This window comes from Mastacembelus armatus, chromosome 3 (genome assembly GCF_900324485.2).
Source record: "Mastacembelus armatus chromosome 3, fMasArm1.2, whole genome shotgun sequence".
Classification (NCBI taxonomy): domain Eukaryota; kingdom Metazoa; phylum Chordata; class Actinopteri; order Synbranchiformes; family Mastacembelidae; genus Mastacembelus; species Mastacembelus armatus.
Window position 1 is genome coordinate 17,893,658 of NC_046635.1, and position 18,147 is coordinate 17,911,804.

At 38.5% G+C, this 18,147-nt stretch overlaps 1 protein-coding gene across 6 annotated transcripts in view; it reads left to right on the forward strand.

Annotated features, from left to right (window-relative positions):
- Positions 1 to 1,632: 1,632 nt before the first annotated feature.
- The window catches only part of spata17 (spermatogenesis associated 17), a 90,509-nt gene continuing 73,994 nt past the window's right edge, over positions 1,633 to 18,147 (forward strand). For 3 of the 6 annotated variants that reach the window (XM_026294019.1, XM_026294017.1, XM_026294018.1), the window contains exons 1-7: positions 1,633 to 1,722; positions 2,272 to 2,361; positions 2,639 to 2,716; positions 3,405 to 3,486; positions 4,923 to 4,973; positions 7,695 to 7,798; positions 15,099 to 15,222. In XM_026294019.1, coding sequence (XP_026149804.1) covers positions 1,649 to 1,722; positions 2,272 to 2,361; positions 2,639 to 2,716; positions 3,405 to 3,486; positions 4,923 to 4,973; positions 7,695 to 7,798; positions 15,099 to 15,222 — 603 coding nt within the window. In that variant the 5' untranslated portion in view covers positions 1,633 to 1,648. Of the gene's footprint in view, positions 1,723 to 2,068; positions 2,178 to 2,271; positions 2,362 to 2,638; positions 2,717 to 3,404; positions 3,487 to 4,922; positions 4,974 to 7,694; positions 7,799 to 15,098; positions 15,223 to 18,147 lie in introns of all 6 variants that reach the window. The other 3 variants (XM_026294020.1, XM_026294022.1, XM_026294021.1) reach the window with 3 other exon arrangements.

Sequence of the window (18,147 nt, forward strand, 5' to 3'; positions counted from 1 at the left end):
ATCACCACTGCTGTGTGTGTGTGTCTTTATGACCAGTGCTGGCCACAGCGCATATGGCCCTCATTTAGGAACAATGGATATGGAGAATGACTGGTTGGATGAGCTTCCTGACTGTGAGAGGTGACTGGAGGCATGTTAAGTGACATGCCCCGTATGGAGAGATGGAGCAAAAGACAGAGTGTGAGAGAAATAGAGAGAAGGTATAAGTAAAGCAGAAAAGTGGAAGGAGCAGGTTAAAGTATAGAGGAAGAAAAATGAAAGGGGGGAGATGAGATGATGGAAGAGTGTATAACAAGTGTAGAAGGACGTGGGAAGATGATGGTCTGACTGGGTCTAGAAGTGGGTCATTAGACAGTGTGTAAACAGCATGTTTTTATGAAGCGCTCTCACTCTCCTTTTGTGTTGTTCTCTCAGATACACACCTGGTGACACCTAATCAGTGTTGCAGCAGGACGAATGGCTTCCAGCCATCCTTACTGTATTGTCAAAAACAACAATTCCCTAAAATCTCTCTGTCTCTCCCTCTCTGTCATCCAGTCTTGTCACAACAACATTTCTCCAGTAATTACCAGGTGGCCGGCCTTCCACTGCCTCTCGATGGATGGGCTCAGCCATCATTGGCTCGCCCCTCAGGCCATAACTCTACCTAGGTCGTCTTCACCACTGCGGTGGCCCTCAGACAGCAAATTGGCCTCAGACAGACAGAGACTAAATAAGAACCTAAAACAAGTGCTTCCTGGCTCACAGAGAAACAGACATCAAAGAGCATGAAGACAGATACACACTCTCGTTCCCTTTTACTATTTGTCGTTACCTGTCTCAAAGGATTAATCTATAATCGAGACAGCATTTTCCACTGATCATTGGGCATACACAGACACACAAGTGCACACGCAAACACACATTCGCCCTGCTGAGGTGATCATTTTGACAAGTGAATATGGCTTAAGAGGAGTGGCGGAGTGGTGATGAGGGTGGAGAGAAATAAACTGATAAGTGTATGATGAAGGGTGATAACGTCAGAAAACGAGGCAAATAGATGGATAAAAAAAAGAAAGCAGTTGGCAGATCAATAAACACATCCACAATCTGTATCCAGGGACCAGGCATTTTTAAAATGTCTTTCCTGGGATTTTCTATCTATCTATCTATCTATCTATCTATCTATCTATCTATCTATCTATCTATCTATCGCAAGTTATCATGCTGGTAAAGCTGTGTGCGCAAGTCCGTGTGAACTTGCAACTTTTAAAATAAGATTCATACAATTATTTTATTGGGTTAAAAACTCACCAACGCTGATTCAACACTTAAGCAAAAGTGAAGCCTGCAGGATTAAAGACATGCGCTTTATGGTACAAGACCCAGGGACAGATTAAACAAAACAGCCTACAGCTGCAGTTAAATGTTTTAAAAACCAAACAACCAAGAGGAGAAAAGATCGTGTAATGAAGCGCTCCATGCTGGCTTTTTACAGAGGTAAGGCTATAACCTCACAGACGTAAATTACAGATATTATGGAAAGTGATCGTTCTATACAGTGAAGTAAATATTATTTATTATGCGAAGACGAAACCTCGTATTTCCTAGATCTGTGTGAACGCATCTCGTGTTGTCAAGACAACACGTAAACTCAGTTTGAGTAACGATGGCGCAGCTGCTGGACAGTGGACTGGAGGAGCTATTTGAAGAGTTTACAAAGGAATACTTCTCCAGAAGTGTGTATGTATCATGTACGTTATTAGGGCAGTTAAAGCCAAAATTACACCAACACTGATTCTGTTTCGTTAGTTAACGTTAGTTAACCTGCTTCCTGATTAGCTTAGTCTGACACGTATTCAGGGTTATTCTTTGAATGTGTGGGCAATGGGCAAAATGTAGTTGTTATATCTTTCAGTGAAAAAAAGAACAGCTTCTTGCGTCTTTTTTGTTATACATAGAGGTCGACCGATATGGGTTTTTTCTGGCCGATGCTCGGCCGACGACCTCAAGTTATACGGCATCCACTGTCAACCACGGTCTTTATTGAAATAATTATATAAATATGCATTCAATTATGTAACCACAGGGGGTTCCTCTGGGTACATAAGACCTTCATAACCTCCGCCTGGTTTAGGAGCTTGACGGCTGATTTTAAGGTGATGGTACCTAAACCCGCTGGGCCTTGACAAAATGCAGTAAGCAGCCTATCAGGCCTACCTGAACGTTAATATGCAACAGCATTGATATATATGATATAAGTACAGAACATTATGTGTCTGTGTGCCTTAGCGAAGCTGAGGAGAACAGACAGAGGGAGCACGACGCTGCCACCCGGATCCAGAGCTGGTTCAGAGCCTGCAAGGTGCGGGCATACGTCAGGTAAGATGTGTATGTGTAGTGTGTTAGTCCCCGCCCCCACACCACCCCACCCACAAAAAATGACTTTAAGTACAACAAACCTTTAATATTTATTATAGTAGTATATCCTAATTTAAGGTATGCCTTTTCCTCCTGTGGTTGAAAAACATTCAGGCAGGACTCAAAGAGGTAATTGCAAGGAAAACCCTGCTACTAGCTCACTCCCACTTCTGGAGCTTCGCAAATTGCCTAAAGGAATACGTGTGACTTGTACTCTATGCTCCTTTCACACACACAGAAATGAATATCTCTGTTCCTGTTTCTATGGTGTGACCCCACCACCATTTTGCAGGGTCAGCAGACAAACTTCCAGACAGTAGGTTAATTCAGATTACTTCAGTTAATTGATCAATGTGTTAAGTGGATAATTAGCAACAATTTTAGCTGCCTAAGTGCAACTCCAGGGTTGTGCTATCCCCACTATAAGCATTGATTTCCTGGGCATATAAATGGCCTTTTGGAAATTGATGGCCTCATTGGAGGCAGAGAATAGCAGTGGACTTGCATTTAGAGTATGTTTGAAGATGAATACAAATGGGTGTCACTGACTAAATGGGGTGAAAGGCTCATTGGGCATGATCAGAAAACCACAGTAATGTTGGGTATATTTGTGAGAGCATGTGTTTATAAGTTTAATGTATCTCTGACCTTTTAATTAAAGTTTTTTTTTTTTTTTTGATAATGGTGATTGTTTTTTATGGTTTTAGAGCATAAGAGGAGATCACATTTGTGATTGTAGGAAAGTAGTAACATTACATAAAAGAACATAATTATTTTAGCTTCTAGTGCTTATTTGCAGCCTCCTCATATTTGTAGGGTTTTTTTTGTTTTTTTTTATGCCATACATTTTTTGTAGTAGTTTTCTAAGCATAAACAGACAATCAAATGAAGAAATAAACTATTTAATACTGTTCTTTGTGTATCTGAATATGTTTTTCAGTGTTCTTCATTTTAACTGATAAAAAAATATCTCTTCATTACTCTCTCCACTGACTTCATTACAGCCATCTGCACAAGAAGGCAATCATTATACAGAAGATATGGCGGGGCTTCACAGCAAGGGCACATTTCAGACAAACGGTGAAGGTAAGCCAGTGCTTGGAACAGCTATAGATATATTGATTATGTTATGATAGCATGCATTAGAATTCAATTGCTATATTCCTAAGTCCCCGTGTCTGACCTTAAGAAATATAATTCACTCATTACACATGGGGAAATTAGCACTTATGAAATATGATGCAGTATGATACAGGATTCCATCTATATTGCAACTCCTGGGATGCATATCGAAAGAGAGGGGATGAATAGAGACAAGGAAAGATTTGCATGTGCATTTTGTGTGTGTGTGTGTGTGTGTGTGTGTGTGTGTGTGTGTGTGTGTGTATACTTTAGTAAAACAACACCCCATTTTCAGCATATTGCCTCCAACTGCTTCTTAATTGAACAGATTGTTGATATTGGATCCAATACCCAGCGCTCTCACGTATAATTTTCCCCTGGATTGAGTTTTGTAAACGTATCACAACAAGCTATTTATCATGGCTGTAAATTGACTGTTTGCTAAAGCATAACTGCCAGCCGCCGTTTGGGAAGCATTCAAGAAATGGAAAGTTGGGGGGTGGGTTGTTGAGGGGTGTTGAAATAAACAATGAAGGATGTGTCACAACACACATATGGGCTAAAAAGAGGCTGTTTGGTCTCATTTGGAAACAGGCGAGAACTAATTCAAATCACTCAAAATTACCACAGTGTGCTATTTTGAATTAGTCCTGAGAGGCTCTATTCTTCCCAGACTCACTCATTCTGTCTCTGTTTGTCTGCCTATCTTTTTCTCTGTTTTATTCATGAAGACCTTATCTTGTGGAATGGGACAAAGCACAAAGCTCATCTCAAAACATCAAGCTGAATTTACAACCTTCTTCAAAGTATTTGTCTTCCTTCCCCTTCCGCTCTTGCCTCTCTTCCCTGTCATTATTAAAAAAGATGTGTTGAGATATGAATCCCTTTTATGGCACTCTCCAGTTTGCTCCTGAAATGTGCCCCAAGTGGATGGCCGGCACATTTGGTGTGCGAGGGCTTGTCAAGTGTGCTACTGAATATTCCCTGGCCTTGTGTTAGTCTCTTCTGGCAGTGCTGTCATTGATTATGAAATCCAGAGGAGAGTGTTTGGTCATCATACATCTCCATTAGCTCGCTGCTTGACTACTATAGATTTTCTTGGACCTTGTCAGCAGCGGTGTATTATGAGAATACTGTCCTCCCCTTGATACAAAGTCCCGCTAACCACTCTCTATCTCCCTCTGTTTCTTCATACCCATGACTTTTTCTCTTCCTCATCTCTCTTGTTTTTTCTCTCTACCTTTCCACCCCTTTCTCTCCTCCCTCCCCTCCATAGTGGTCCTATCTGCCTCTGTGCAATGTATTATGTATAAAGAGCTCTTTATCTTTGACGCCTGCTGTGGACAGATCAGAGGGCTGGGAGACAAGATGTAACGCCATCTTTTCCTTTGTGTTCACAGGCGGCATATTTTATCATGAAGATGAATTTCTACAACGATGTGGCGGTCAGGGTAAATATCACTACAGTGTCTTGTTTTAGTAAATGGAGTGTCGTAGTGAGGGGACACTATGTGTTTCTCTGTGTGTACTGTGAATGGGAGGCCTTGTGAATAGCACCTGTATACACTTCATGACACAAATTCATCTAAAAAAAAAAGTACATTATAGAAACTTTTTAAATTTAAGATGCAGTCTCTTTCTGGTAGCATTATGTCATTCCTGTAACATGTTATTTTCTCCATCATTTTGACTAATTAGAATTTGATAAAATACACAAAGTATACTGATTCAAATTGACATGTCAATAATTTATTAATATTATTATTATTATTGTTAGAAATTTCCCTCAGTGCTAATGCCCAAAATCTTTTTAGCTGTTCATAAATTACATGAATCACATTTTGTTTTTTACAGTACTATATAACGTACTCTTTTGGCTAACTGTTTCATTTTGCCTAAAGCAACATAGGCCATTTTATAGGCCCACAAAAATTTCATTAGGATTTCCTGAAGAGGATCTGCTGGTTACAGTATTTTCATTTTGATGGAAAAGCTTAGAAATTGAGGGCTCCAGGTTTTAAATTTATTAGAAATCCAAACAAATAAAGCTTGCTATCCTGTGGTCATTCTGTGGTCACATAATGAAAGAAGATTAGGGATGATATCACATGTAGAGCAAAGCAAAGGTCATAGACAAGACTTTTATTACCCATTTTAAATCATTACACCTTCTTCTATGAAGCAGTAGAAGTAACAATCGAGAATCAAGTTTGTGGAAACAGTTTAAGAAGGATCTGGGTTTCAGCCCCACACAGGTCTAATAAGACTATTTCTGTGTACAGTGTACATTTAATTCTTGTTGTTTGTCTGGATTATCTTTGAGTACTCCAACTTTCTCCAACAAAAAACATCACAACTCAAAGCACATTGAAAATGTTACAAACATTCCTGCCTCTGCTGTTGACCAGTGTTTTAGTCACAGAAATGTATGGAGCCAATTTGATGTCTTTAAGTTTTGGCATTGTAAATAAAGTTTGGCATTGAAAAAAGAAGCATTGGCATTGAAACACCTTTTTTGCAAATGGGCATTAAAAATATATTATTTTATTTTTGTATCTTTTTGCATTATGGTGTTTTCAGTGATAATCTTTTGATACTTCCTGTTTTTTTTTTTTCAATGAATTGTTTTTTTCGATGACGTTCTTTCTTGTACGATGCTGGTCCTTTTTTTTTTACAATGCCAATGACTGGTTTTCGGTTCCAACTTTCTGACACCATTTTGGCGTGGGGCATCGTACAAGAAAGAACATCATCGAAAAAAAATAATTGTCATTTAAAAAAATACAGGAAGTATCGCCAATTCTTCTTTTTTCAACGCCAAACTTTGTTTACAATGCCAAAACTTTGTTTACAATGCCAAAACTTTATTTTTAATGCCAATGCTTCTTTTTTCAATGCCAAACTTTATTTACAATGCCAAAACATAGAATTGGCTCCATAGAAATGCTGTTGGTCCCTGGTAGCTGCACTATGTAATGCTCAGAGGTACCCCTCCATTGTCTGATCCCTGTCATGTATCAAAAGGCCCTAACATATATGAACATGGACCTCTCCTTCTTTTTATGATACAGCTTGTTGAAAGACAACATTACATCAGGATTTCTTTGATCAATTATAACATAAATAATATTAGCTGGACTATGAGTGCTACACTGAAACCATGTTTATGTTGAGATGATGCTTTGGACAGCATAAAGCATCAGTGTTTACTTATATGTATGAAACTGAAATAAAAAGAGAGAACTCTTGTGCAAAGAGCACCTGTACTCACAGACCGTCATTTTACAAAGAAATATTTAGTCTGTAAATGGAGAGAAATAGACAAAAAAAAAATTGAAAATCCCTTTTAGACACTTTCTTTAAATCAAATTTGATTCTATTCTTTTTTTTTTCTCTTCTCTGCTGTTGTCTTTATCACAGCATTGTAGCTAACAGAGGATAATATGTTAGGGCTGTAATGGAAACCAGTGTTTACATGCTGCACCTCAGATTTGTGTTTGATTCAACAGCATCGATTTCACTAGTCAACAAAGGTCAACAAGAACTTGGGAGGCGGCAATTACTTTATTTAAAATTATCTATTGACTGACAGATCAATGCTAATTCTTATTTTGCTCTTTGTTGTTTTTCCCCATTCTCCACTTCACTCCGCTTCTCTCCTTACCCATCGTCTAGTGTGATTATTCTTTTACCTGCCATTGTATTAATCTCTTAATTAGTCTGAAGGACATCCATCCCCTTGCTTTAAAATGGCCCACTGCTGTGTGTGCATTTGTGTGCTAGCTAATCTACAGCCTTCACAATCAATGCAGAATGATACAGGTAAATGTATGGAGCAGTGGCAGCTGTCTTTCCCACCTTGGAATGTCCCTCCATCACTACAGGAGTAAATACCTAAATACATGGTAACACCCATATGTACCATCATCTGTATTGATTTGTTACAGTACATGTCCTCCATGAGTTAAAGTGAGTTAAAGTAATGAGAAGAAGGCAAGAAGGTCTTTTGTATCACAGAAACAACGAAAAAAAAATTCTGTCTGTGACTTATGATAGTCATTTTTAGTATTCTATGTTGGGGAGACAAGTAAAACAAAACCAATAACAAAAACAAAAGAACCTGAAAAAGGTTCTGGTGATAATACATTTTTCAATGTTTTAATCCCTTTCAGATCCAGCGGACATGGAGAGGATTCTTTGTAAGGAAGTATATTCATAACTTCTACGCACGCAAAAAATATCTGGAGCAAGTTTGCTGGAAAAATGAACACATCAGGTAAAGAATAAAAAATTAGGTCTGCATATGCAAGAGCTAACAGTTTGACACTATTGCAATTGGATGAATCCCTCCTCTTTTTTTTTTTTTTTGGTATCGGTGAGCAGTTATACAGACATTCCTGTATAGCTCCCATAGCCTCTCTACAAGAGAGTACATTCACATTGCACAATATGCCTATGCAATACAAGGTGTACCTTTTTATAAATGTATTATACAAAGTTGAAAGAAAAAGGAATTGTTGACCACAATGCATCACAACCTCTTGTCTTTTCCAATTCCTCTCCTCTGTCTCACTCACTCTCAAACCTGTGCTGTTTTTTTGTACCATTTAGCCTTTATGTGTTTTGGTAAAACAGGAAAGATGTCAGCACATATCTTTCATTCAAGATGAATTGGTGTGATTAGTGTGAAGGCAGCTGGTTAAATGATGTATTTATATAAACATAACCTTAAAGTGCATATGTGTGTGTGTGTGTGCGTGTATGTGAGAGAGAGAGAGAGAGAGAGAGAGAGAGAGAGAAAGAAAAGAAGAGAACTATTGATAAGATCTGTATCCTCAGAAAGACAGCAGGGACAGAAGAACAGTAAAGGAAAAGTGAAGGGAAGAGACAGAAACAAAACGATAGAGAGGAAAGGAGATAGAGAGGAGTCCTCTAAAGTGCTTGAGGCTAAGAGAGAGAGAGAGAGAGAAGTACACGATGTGAAGAAATTAAAAATTAGCCTCTGATTTGAACTGCAGCTCGTGCATTAATAAAACATTCTGTGCTCCAGGGCTTTGTACTAGAGATACACCACCTTTATTTTTACCGAAAAAAAAAAAAATCACATTTAGCTAATAGTCACATTTTTAATGTTGCTACTATATTTTACTGGAAAATATCTCTAGGCCTCTGCTAAAATTAGATGTAAATTTGTTGAACTGCTCCTTGGATCAGTGACTCCCCCCTTTCACTTTCCTATTAGCATTCCACCTTTCCTCCACACTCTTTACTGCTGGTAGAGGTGGTAGTTGGGGGGCTATGCTATTGAAGTCTATTAGGGAGGTGTTGCCACAGAAACACACAAATACACACACAAAACTTTGTGCAGTATTCTAATACCAGTGATGAAATTTATAAAATTTGCTAAAGTTGCGCTTAGAATTTTGCAGTTAAACTTGACTGCAAAGTACTATAGTGAGAATGAACTGTAAATGTGAAAATATATCTGTATATATAATTAGACCTAATGTGATATGAAAAGGCATAAATCAGTATTCAGACTGAAGATTATTCACACTCACAGACACACACACATGCACGCACACACACGCAGGCACACACACACACACACACACAGTCAGCCCCTCCTCCACAGTTGTTGGGAGTGCTGTGGTCACTTTCTCTCCAGTTAATCACATGTTTATTTAGTGCTGTCAGGGTCACGATCAATTAACGCCATGCCAGCATTTATTTAAAATATCCTTTCTGTGTTAACTTCTGAGCCCTTGGATCACTTGCTGCCTGATCATTCACCCTACAAAGGTCTGCTTTTTAATCTACTAGCAGGCTCCGTCCCTCTGTAAGTCTGTCTGTCCAGCCTGCTGCATAAATTATTCAAAGGTGGACTAATGGTCTCCATTTAGTGCAGGCTGATCGGCTGCACATGGTAATGATATAGGAGTGATATAGACTGCCGAAGTGCTCTCCCTCTCTCTCTGTGTCTCTGTCTCTCTCCCTCTCTCTCACTCTGTTTTAGTCTCTTTTGTGACAGAGCTTTCCTATATGAAACCATCTGTGTCATTTCATTAGGTACAGCATCCAGCTAATACATCGTACTTATGCTGCCCTCACACCGCCTCTCTTCCTAAATTCTTACCTCAGTCAACTCTCTTTATCCTTCTCTTGTTTAGTATATTTTTGTTCTATATCTTTCCCCCTCTCTCTGCCACTGGTTCTCTGGGCTTCAGTGTCCATTCTCATTCATCCTTCCTCTCCTGCATAGCCTAATGAAGTCAGGACCCTAGCGCAGTCTCCACCCTGCCACAGTTTTCCTTGGTACCCCAACAATTTATCACTTTGTCAGGGAGACACTTAAATTTCCTGAGCTTTAATAAGGGCAAGCAGCGGGATGATGGGGGCAATTAGGAAAGCGGAGCAAGTCCACTCTGCATATTTACTAAATGTGCCGGTGTCATTGCTGCCGCCACCAACATGGCCTGTTGATTGCATGAATTATTCCTATATCTGCAATAAACAACTGGGGTAATTATTAGTGCCATAATCAGATAAATAATTATCTCTGTGATGTTGCAACAACAAATCATTTAACTTATCTTAAAGAAAACAGAAAAAAAGGAAGCTCAGGGAGAATTTATCAACTTGCTGTTGCTAGGCTGTGTAGCACTGGATATTTTTTCATTCTTCTCATCTCATGCAAAACTGTCTCTCCCTCTGTACTTTTGCCTGTCTCTCTTTACCTCAACCTTCTTCTTTCTACTCTCTCGTGTGTCCCTCCCAAGGACATTCATGAAAGGACAGCTGCTATGTGGAGAGAGTGCAGGCCTGCCTGCATGCCTGCACTATAATCACGCTACGCTTCTATGCATCAGTCTTTCTTTAGCTGCTCTCTCTTTCTGATCCAGTTCAGATGGGGACAAGTTCACTCCTTCAGTTTGATTGGATTTGTGTATTGTAGTACAATGCAAGTGTTGTGCCCTCCCTTCCTCTTAGATTACTTTTGAGACTGAAACAATAGAAAAAAGTATTTTATACTTTTCTACAGTATTAAATATATTAATTTCGACACTAGAATCGCTGCTTCCTTACCACCTTTAATGGCATCACTTTTACTACTTTAGTGGATTAGTTAATCAATCAGTGAGTCACTTAAATGGAAAGGCTATGTTATGAGGGTGTTGAAGGCTCAATACATTGAGTTGTTCACTGTCTAAATTGAATGGCTGACTATCTTTTCCTTGCCACCTATTGAATCATTTCATTGGAGCAATTAAAACAGCCAATCAGGTCAAGGCTCCATTAAATATTTAGAACCTGACCAATTATCTGTACCTTTGCTGGCCTGGACGACCTTGGACGTGGTCTGCTGTCACACTTTTTGATATCCCATCAGGACTTAATGCCCCATTGTGAACCGGGGGTAAATAATTGAGGAAAAAGTGAGAAGTTTAGCTGTATTATATTAGCCATTTAAATAAGAGAACAGTCCAGGATGAAAATGTCAGTTAGGGTTTCAGTTATTTGAAAGTAGTGTAGTAATGATTAGTTTTTACAGCCATTCAGCAGCCATCTAAATTAACTTGTACTGCAGTTACACTGTCCATAGTGCATTATATGGCATACTAAGCACATTATAATCTATAGTCTATGCAATAATAAAATGATAATGCAATGTTCATAAATAGCTATAATGGTAATTTATAAATCAAATTACATTTTATAGTACAATGAAACTAGTAAAATATCAGTGTATAATGTCATTTGCTCACGATAATGCAAATACTGCATATCAAAGTCTTGACTTACAATAGAATTTCTCAGTATTATATCTTCTCTAAATATTGTTTCCAGTCAGCAGAACTTTTGTGATTGCTATTGTTAAATAGTCATATTTAACAAATAAATAAATACATAGAATTCTGTAAAACTGTAAAAACTTTAATTCTGATTTTTGATAAAATGGGAAATGGGTTTTCATATCATATATTCATCTAAGGGGCAGCACGGTAGATGGTGGTTAGCACTATTGCCTCACAACAAGAAGGTTCCTGTTTCAAAAACCTTGCTGTGTGGAGCTTGCATGTTCTCCCTGTGCTTGCGTGGGTTTTCTCCGGGTTGTGGGTTTTCTCCCACAGTCCAAAAACATGTATGACAGGTTGATTGGTGATTCTAAATTGCTCATAGGAGTGTGTGTGTATGCTTGTGTGGGCCCACGATGGGATGGTGAGTAGTATTATGAGTGTGAACATGCATTTTTTAAGCAACAATATGGTGTTGCAAAAAATTTGAAAACTGCTTTAATTTTAAATGTGTTTTCACTAGATGGTTAGATGGTAAGAGCAACAATACTGTTGCTTATCAATGAGATTCAGCATGAGCAAAAATGATTTAATGAGTATTCACAATAGCAGAAGTCAGATGTTCATAGACTTACATTATTATTATTTTGCTTTCTAATCTTTCCGCTCAAGGAAGGTACAGGTATGACTTTATCAGAGGTTATACCAATACCACCAGTACAATTTAGTATAAATATTGAAGTCAAAAAGTTATAGCTCAAAATGTGATTCATTACTGTGAATAAATGTCTTTCGGTGCTATCAAAATACAGGCTTGTTTAATGTCCCTATTCCCTAATTTCGATTTTTTTTTAACTTTCTTTTCACTTTCATTCTGTCAAACACACACGCATGCACAGGGGGCACATGCTGTGTGCCGAACAGGGCTAATGAGGGTTGTATGTTGTGGCGCCTGGTTGGGTCGACACAGATCGAGGTGCCTTCAGCCGTTACAAATCTGTTTGGCTTTTGTCCACTACACAGCAATTAATAACACAGAGGCTGGGGGCAGGGAAGCAAAGGTCACCTATTCAATCTGACACACAAAACATACACTTTCACCCCGCACACACACACAGACACACACACACAGACACACACACACAAACATGTCAAAATACAAAATTATATGAATGTAGCATGAATATTTACACACCCATAACCATAATGCTCTATACAGTACACAGACATACTGTATACACAGATGTAATCATACTTAAACACTGGCAGCCAGGACACACAGACATATGAAGACAGGTCCTGACCTTCAAAAATATTGCCAATCAGTTCTGAAAGTTTGGTATTAATGCATGTGACATCTGTTAAGCAACACACACATATATTATAAACACACACATTTACCAATTGCTTTGTGAACCTGCCTGTCCCTTAATACACTGACACCTTATATTTACATTTATAGTCAGGTGGACAAATGGAGGCCAAGGAACCTTTATATTTACACACATCAATATACAGTCTACTACTATTACTAGCACTGTGCTTAATAATACATAAATACATAGATGTATTTAGACTTGCTGTTATTCTCCCATCTCACACACATAAACACACACACACACAGTGCTCTGCATATTTCATTTATTTTGTAATTTAATCTGGTGCTGAGGGAGGAATGAGAATGCAAAGGCAAGGGGAATGGTGGTGTGATTTCTTTTTAAATGTCAGTAGCTGCGGAATGTGTTAACCTCACATTGCAGACACTATGAATATTCGGATTCCTCTGTGGAGGCTTATAATTGAAAGCAGAAGTTTGGTAGAGAAGGAGGAGACAAAAAAGAGCAGTAGATGGGGGAAAAAAGAGATTAACAATTTTTGATGAGCTATGGCTAACCTCCTATTAATATTGCTGTCATGGTAGTAGATTGGTTTTTGTGCATGTGCACTTGTGATTTGTGTGCATGTTTATTTTCACATTATCGTGGCATGTGTGTTTTAGTAATTGTTTCCAAGTCCCCTTTTAAGTTATTACCCCCTTGTAACAATAAGGCTGTATGATTGCGCAATGAAATTGCTGTGGGTAGGCTTTTAATGCATCCCATTTAGCTAGCTTTGCTTAACAGATGTCACAGACAGACCTGTCCTGGGTGCAGTGATGAAATATATCCATCATCCTCGCACTTACAGCCTCATGTACTTTCACTTTGCTTTTGTCCCCGTCTTCCATGCATTTTGATTCTTCTGTGTTTTCTCCTTTTGCTCCTGTTTGTCACAGTCTTTCTCTTATCATTAGACAGTTCTGAAGGACACAGTGAATTGCAGACAATTGTGTTCCAAGTACACGCTAACGTGCACAAATCTACCTGCATGAAGTTTACAATGTGTAAAAATGTTTTTCATTTGTATGTTAAGATATTAGGTCAGCTGGTTCTCCCATCCACATAGTTTTTAATGTTGTTTAAGAATGGATACAACTGCCATTTTACTTACTATTCCTCACTCAAACTTATTGAATATCAAAACTCAAATCTGTCATTTACAAACGTATTCAGACCCTTAATTCAATAGTTTGTAGAAGCCTCTTTGGCAGTAGTTAAAGCTCTTTCCTCTTATTCTTGGTGAAGTTGACAAGTTGTGCACACCTGGATTTGGGCAGTTTATCCCATTTTTCTTGACAGATCCTCTCCAGCTCTATCAAATTGGACAGAGGTGTCTGTGAACTGCCTTTTTAGGTCTCTACAATGTTCTGTTGTGTTTGAGACTGGACTTTGGCCGAGCCACTCAAGAACAGTCAGAGACTTGTCTTAAAGCCAGTTCACTTGTTTCAGGTCACTGCATTCTGGAGCAGGTTTTCATTAAGGAGCTGTCTGTATTTGGCTGTATACATCATTCCCTCGGTTCTGAGCAGTCTCCATGTCCCTGCTGCTGAGAAGCCCCCTCACAGCATGATGCTGCCCCTACCATGCTTCACTACAGGGATGATATTATCTAGGTGATGAGCAGTGCCTGGGGTTTCATCAGATCAGAGAACCTTTTCCCTCACAAGTTCACTAAATTCTGTTTGTCCAACAAGACTGTCATCTGCCTTTTACTTAAGATGTCTTCTGTCTTGCCACTGCCATAAAGGTCTCAGCCGGCCGTTTATGCTCAGATGGTCGTGCATCTCTTTTCGAAAATATTAATATGGAGGGTCTACAGAGAGTATCTTAGACTTCATGTCTTGATTTTTTTCCTGACCTGCACTAATAGTGGGACCTTATATACACAGGTTTGTGTATTTCTAAACTATGTCCAGATGCAGTGGGCCACAGGTGGTAGTTATATTAATTAAAAAGGATGCAATTCAACAACATTTTTAGTGCAAAGGGTCTTATTTGCTTTTGTAAATGTGAGATTTAGGTTTTGATTTTAAAACAAATTGAAAAATTTAAAAATTTAAAAACTATTTAAAAATAAGTGTAGACTTATAGGCAAAAATCACAATGCTGTCCATTTAAAATTAATTCCACAATTCAGTGTGCAAAAACTGTAAGCTATTGTAGGCTTGTAGATTTATTTATAGTTTAATAGTAGTGTTACATTAAATTTGGGAGCAGTCAGTCAGGTATCATCATGGAGGAAATGCTATTATGTCAAAAACATATGCAAAATGATGTGTAAATATAACATTTTGCTGCAATTTTAGTTGTAATTACTTCTTTATTGATTTCACTGCCAAAATATCATTGTTATTCATCATGTTAATTGGAAAGGATGTATTTGTTAATGTGTGCCCTGTAGGAGAGAGCTTGATGAACTTGAAGAACTTCAGAAGCGAGAGAGAAACTGTCTGGAGATGATGAAGGAGCAGACAGCCAAGGTCTACAAAGCTCACCGGTTACATCACCTCATGAGTACAAAGCAGGTTGGTGTTCAGGAACTTATGCAATCTCACATATTTGACAACTATGATAAAGACCAATATATGACCAGTAGCAAATATGAAATGTCAGTTCCTTCTTAACCTCAGCTACATAAAAAATCCTAGATCAGAAGTATTCCACATTACAGTTTATAGCATTCTGTTGATGGCTCCTTTCAAAACAATTTTTATATTCAATCAGAAGGCAGTGTGATATTGGACACAGACAAACAAAACTCATGCTCAGGCTCACCTACTCAAGTTAGGAACCTGTGTTCATTTTATAACACCAAAGTGTCAAGGTAACCTTTTCTAAGGTTGCAAGCACAGTTGACAATTCATGTCAAACAACACACTGTTAACTCATGTACAGCAAATGTATGGTTATGTGGTGTATCTGTGTTGTTTTGAATTTATGTATGTATGCTGTAGACTATATATACATTAGAGAATATCACTGATGCGCATGCATAGCTAAACAGGGAAAAGAGTTAAATACTGTGTATGGACTTCCTTCTGGCTACAAGGGGAAAAAAAGCCTTCCTGGGTTAACACAGCTATGTTATGTGGAGTTTAGTTGTATGTGCACACAGGTAAATATGGGTCTTCATTGGCTCTTCTGATGTGCTGAGTGGAGTATTTTAGTGCTTCCCCTGGTACAGGTGGGCTTGTGTATGTTTGTGTGTGGCATCCACACATCTCAGTGAATCCCCACAGGGATCATAATGAAGACAAAGCACAGTGGTCACTGTTGATTCAGCACCACCACTCTTCTTCCTTTCTGTATCCCTTTCTCTCCTCATGCCTGTGCAACCAAAACTGTCATCATCTGGCTCACTACCTACTTCCTGCACGTATTCCACGTTCACCTAAGATGCTCACATACTCAAAACATTTTGTTAAGAAGGTGATGGAAGATGGATTGCAGTGGCCTTTGCATTTTGTCACCTTATTTGTACATCTGTAGGTAATTTGCATTTTCTACTATAATTAATCAATTTAAATATAACTATTTGGGGTATTTTATGAATAATCAAGATGGAAGGAAGAAGGTGTTTGTTGTAGTGTGCTTTTCCTTGCCCTTTGTCCATCTCTTTCTCTTTATATATAATCCCTCTTTCTCTTGCATATGGCAGGGGACTCTTTCCCTTCGTAGCTCTGACCTTGTCAGCAGTGAATAGATGGCTCTCTCACACAGTTCATCCTTCCTCACTTCTCAGACCCTAGCCCACACACACACACACACACACATACACACACACGCACACGCACACACACACACACACACACACGGCTTACCAAAAGATCCCAAGTCCCTGTGACAGAGACAGAGATGGTGTGTTCCTAGGGTCAACATCATTGCTCTTTTCTGTAGCTCGGTTGCTTGCGTGGCATATATGTCCCCAGACTTCTGTCCCTTTCTGTCCAAGTTGCACACTCATTCCCATTCAATTTTATTGACTGATAGTAAACACTAAAGAAATATCATTGAATACAAAGGCATTTATGATAGTTTGGATTTTGGTTCATCGTTTGTCATATTTAGAGTGCCAGATAATAACCTAAGATGTTGTTGAATGGTTTATTGTATAAACTAATATTCTAAGGGCATTTTAGTCAACACGCTTAAAGTTAATTGAAATGTATTTGTTTGCCATTTTGTTGCTGTGAAATTTTTAAAGGGTCCAGACCTTTTATTTTTTTAAGTGTTCTTAAAGAACAGTGTGAATACAAAGGGGCAACTGCTACCCTGGCGGGGCATACTGCTTTTTACAAGATGAATTCAGTAAATTTATTATTATTTAATGATTATATAGTTATACCATTTACTATTCATTATTAATAACTATTGTCTGTTATTTATTGTAATAGTTTAAAAGGTTAGAATGTATTGGTCATATTTGAACACATATGCACACAGTAGGCCAGCACAGTGGATTGGTGGTTAGCACTGTTGCCTTACAGCAAGAAGGTTCCTGGCAGGGACCTTTCTGTGTGGAGTTTACATGTTCTCCCCCATGCTTGTGTGGGTTTTCTCCAGGTATTCCGGTTTCCTGGAACAGTCCAAAAACATGTATGACAGGTTTATTGGTTATCCTAAATTGCCCATAGGAGTGGTGACCTGTCTGGGGTGTACCCCTGCCTTTCACTAAAAGAGAGCTGGGATAGACTCCACCAGATCCCTGTAACCCTAAAACAGGAATAAGCGGGTATAGATAATGGATGGATGGATGGATGCACACAGCAATAATGCCGCTGCATAATTCAGTTCTTGCTGGTGTATGATGACTTCATTACTTAAAATGTACCTTATACATTTTGCCCATAGCTGTGGAAAACCGTATTGTAAAATAACTCAACATACACTTACAACATATTTATTTTTTTATGTTAGAAATCTGCATGTATGCCTCTGCTGACTACACTAATGAACACTGCTTTAAGATGTGGTCCATCCATTTTGACCCATTGAGAATAGCTTTAGCTCTACTGCCATCTTTTTTTAAGCTAAGGACCCATGTGTAAGAAATCTGCTGTTGTTAACGAGTGTCTATAGCTGATGGCTAAAAAAATCAAGTTCAGTGCAGTTGAAGTAATTACTTCTTACACATTCTGAAACATGTCTGTGAAGATCCTCAACTGTCCAGGTGAAGTTATGTGGAGGCTGAGTCATAGCAACTGGACTTCTAGTTTTTAGGTCAAAACATTTCACTACTAATCCAAATGGCTATCACAGCCTATCAGAGTGGTCTAAATAGCAAGCAGTGTTATTAGCATATAGAGTAGATATATAGACTCCTCTAACTCACCGCTTTGTTCTGGTAATTAACACACAGGCGAAAGGATCTTTGTGATTTGAATAATTATTACTGAGACTGTCTGTGTCAAATCTCTACACTACTACAGTGGGTGCAAAATTTCACATGT